This window comes from Nannospalax galili, unplaced genomic scaffold, assembly GCF_000622305.1.
Source record: "Nannospalax galili isolate Female #2095 unplaced genomic scaffold, S.galili_v1.0 scaffold4030, whole genome shotgun sequence".
Taxonomy (NCBI): Eukaryota; Metazoa; Chordata; class Mammalia; order Rodentia; family Spalacidae; genus Nannospalax; species Nannospalax galili.
Genome location: NW_008327930.1, coordinates 35,136 through 37,996, shown reverse-complemented (window position 1 = coordinate 37,996; position 2,861 = coordinate 35,136). Strand labels below are relative to the sequence as shown.

Sequence of the window (2,861 nt, the reverse complement as noted above, 5' to 3'; positions counted from 1 at the left end):
GGGGCTATACAGTTTGGGAGATGACTCAGTAGGTAAAGGCAATTGCCATCAGGTCTGACAACTGAACATGACCCCAGGAGCCCAGATAGATGATAGAGGGAGAGGACTTACAAAAATTGTTTTCTGACCTCCACATGTGTGCCATGGCACACTGGTGCGCACACACACACACACTACACATACACAAAAAAAAATAGTGTAAAATAATTTTTTAAAAAGGTATAGTAGCAAGTTTTAATGGGGAAAAAAAAAGCTTAATGACAAAACTCTAACAGGAGCTAAACTGATCAAGAAATCAACTCTTTATTGCATGGATGGCCCTCTGAAAATAATTTAAAGAACATACACGTAACAGTTGGGTGTGGTGGCCCATGCCTTTAATCCTAGCACTCCAGAGACAGAGGCAGGCAGATCTCTATGAGTTCAGGCCAGCCTGGTCTACATAGTGAATTCCAGACTACCCCACTACAGGGAGACTCTGTTTTCAAAAAGATCCCCCCTCCCCACCCCCCAAAAAACACACAAGAACAAAAATCCCTTAAAACCATCATAACATAAAAACATTAATTACAATTGGGAGTGTATCAGAAATGATCTCTAAAATAATCAAGGGAGCTTAAATCCAAAAGTGATTATCAGGAATAGCTTTTCAAATCTTTTTTGTGTATTGACATCAACTGTTAACCTCAGTCTTACAAATAAAAATATTTTCTTTGTATTCTAAAAAAACATGAATTAGATTTTAAAAAATAGCTCTGAGTCAGACATGGTGGCACACGCCTTTAATTCCAGCACTAGGGAGGCAGAGGCAGGCAGATCTTTTTGAGTTTGTGGCCAGCCTGGTCCTACATAGTAGGACAGATGGGGCTACAGGGAGACCCTGTCTCAAAAAGACAAAAACAAAAACAAAAAAAAGCTCTGAAAAGCATTTTCTCAATGAAATTCTATCAATGATGTTTGAAATATTTTTCTGAAATATGAGGAGAAAAAATCTTTTTCAAAAAATCAAAGGTTAGGGCTAGAGAGATGGCTCAGTGGTTAAGAGCATTGACTGCTCTTGCAGAGAACCTGGGCTCAATTCCCAGCACACACATGGCAGCTAACAACTGTCCATAACTCCAGTTCCAGGGGATCCGACGCCTTCTTCTGACCTCCACGGGCATTGTACGACATGGGTGCACTTACATACAAGCAGACAATACACTCATAAAATAAAAATATTTTTTTAATCTTTACCAAAAAAAAAAAATCAAAGGTTAAATGCCAGGTATGGGTACAGTGGCACATGCCTTTACTAACAGCATTCAGGAGGCAGAGGCAGGCAGCTCTGTGAGATAGAGGTCAGCCTGGTCTACATAGCAAGCTCCAGGCCAGCTGTAGCTTACAGGGAGATCCTGTCTCAAAAAGACAAAAATTAATCAATCAATCAAAGGTTAAAACAGGATCAATGTCAATGCCAAAATATTCTGTACTCAAATATTCAGTGGAAATTGACAGATTTGTTTTTTAAGTATTAGTTTTTTTGTTGTTTTTCTTGTACTGAAAACCAATAAAAAACCAGGGGCTTGAGCATGCTAGGCAAACTCTGTTAATACTGAATTACATCCCTGGATCTTTTTAAAGCATTTGAGACAGCATCTTCCTAAGTAGCCAGGCTGGTTAGAACTATTTGCAGGCCAGGCTGGCCTTAAACTAGCTATTCTCCTACCTTAGTCTCCAGAGTAGCTGGGTTTGCAGGCATGGACCACCACAAATATTACTTTTGAAAGAATTCTTATTAATCCCAAAGCAATATCCTTTCCGTTTTCAGAAAACGGTGGGAATCCAATTTCCTATTTTATAGTATCTCAACCTATAAGAATCTCCCTAAGGAGAGCTCATGCCTGTAATCCCACACTTCCATTGCTGTGAGTCTGAGGCCAGCCTAGGCTATATAAAGTATGACTCTGTTGGGAAAGAAAGGGAGATGGGGGGGTGAAGGAGAGAGAGGGAGAGAATAGAAACTAAGAAAACAAAGAAAAACAAATCCCCTAATGGACTTGCTTTTTAAAAACCTCATTCTAGACCTCATCCCCAGAAATTCTAACTTAGGTTCAAAATTCACATTTTTAACATGCACATGAAAAAAAAATTATTTTGCAGCTAATTTGGGAGTTACCCTGTTCTATACACCCTGGGGGTTGTGGTTGAAACAGAAGATGCAAAGACAGAGAAAAATAAAAAGATTGCTTACAAACCTTTATATGCTGGAGCAGGTGGTGCTGTGGCCACTTTCCTGACTTTTGTTGACACTGAGCTGTCAACATTAACAACCATGACTGGATGGTCAATATGACCTAAATTCTGGCCCCGGCCATTTATTTCTTCTGAGTGTTCCCACTGTTTCCTAATCCGCTCCTTGAGTTTTTCCAGTTTGACATCATGTTGTCGCCGCTTTAAAATATCTAATCTTTGGGAATTACAAGTACTAGTAGAGGATGGAGAAGAATCTGATAGCCTTAAGACTTTTGAATTGGCATCGTGGCCCAAGTTACTAAGAGAAGGCTTTGAACTGTTCTCATTTCCTTTTGCTCTATTAGGCATTTTTTCCTCAATCCTTTAATCCCAGCACTTGGGAGGCAGAGGCAGGTAGATCTCTGTGAGTTCAAGGCCAGCCTGGTCTGCATAGTGAGTTCCAGGACAGCTGGGGCTACAAGAAAAAAAAAAAAAAAAAAAAAAAAAAAAAAAAAGCAAAAGCAGGGCTGGAGACATGGCTGTTCTTGCAGAGGACCCAGGTTTTATTCCCAGCACCCACATGATGAGTAACAACCATCTGTAACTCCAGTTCCAGAGGACCTGATGTCCTCTTCTGACCTCTGCAG

General features: G+C 40.2%; 1 protein-coding gene across 1 annotated transcript in view; it reads right to left on the bottom strand.

The window, feature by feature from the left end:
- Window positions 1-2,861, bottom strand: part of LOC115071023 (centrosome-associated protein 350-like) — an 18,117-nt gene that overhangs the window by 10,403 nt on the left and 4,853 nt on the right. The window contains exon 2 of the mRNA XM_029565281.1: window positions 2,238-2,596. Within this exon, the coding sequence (XP_029421141.1) occupies window positions 2,238-2,596 (359 nt within the window). The remainder of the gene's footprint in view (window positions 1-2,237; window positions 2,597-2,861) is intronic.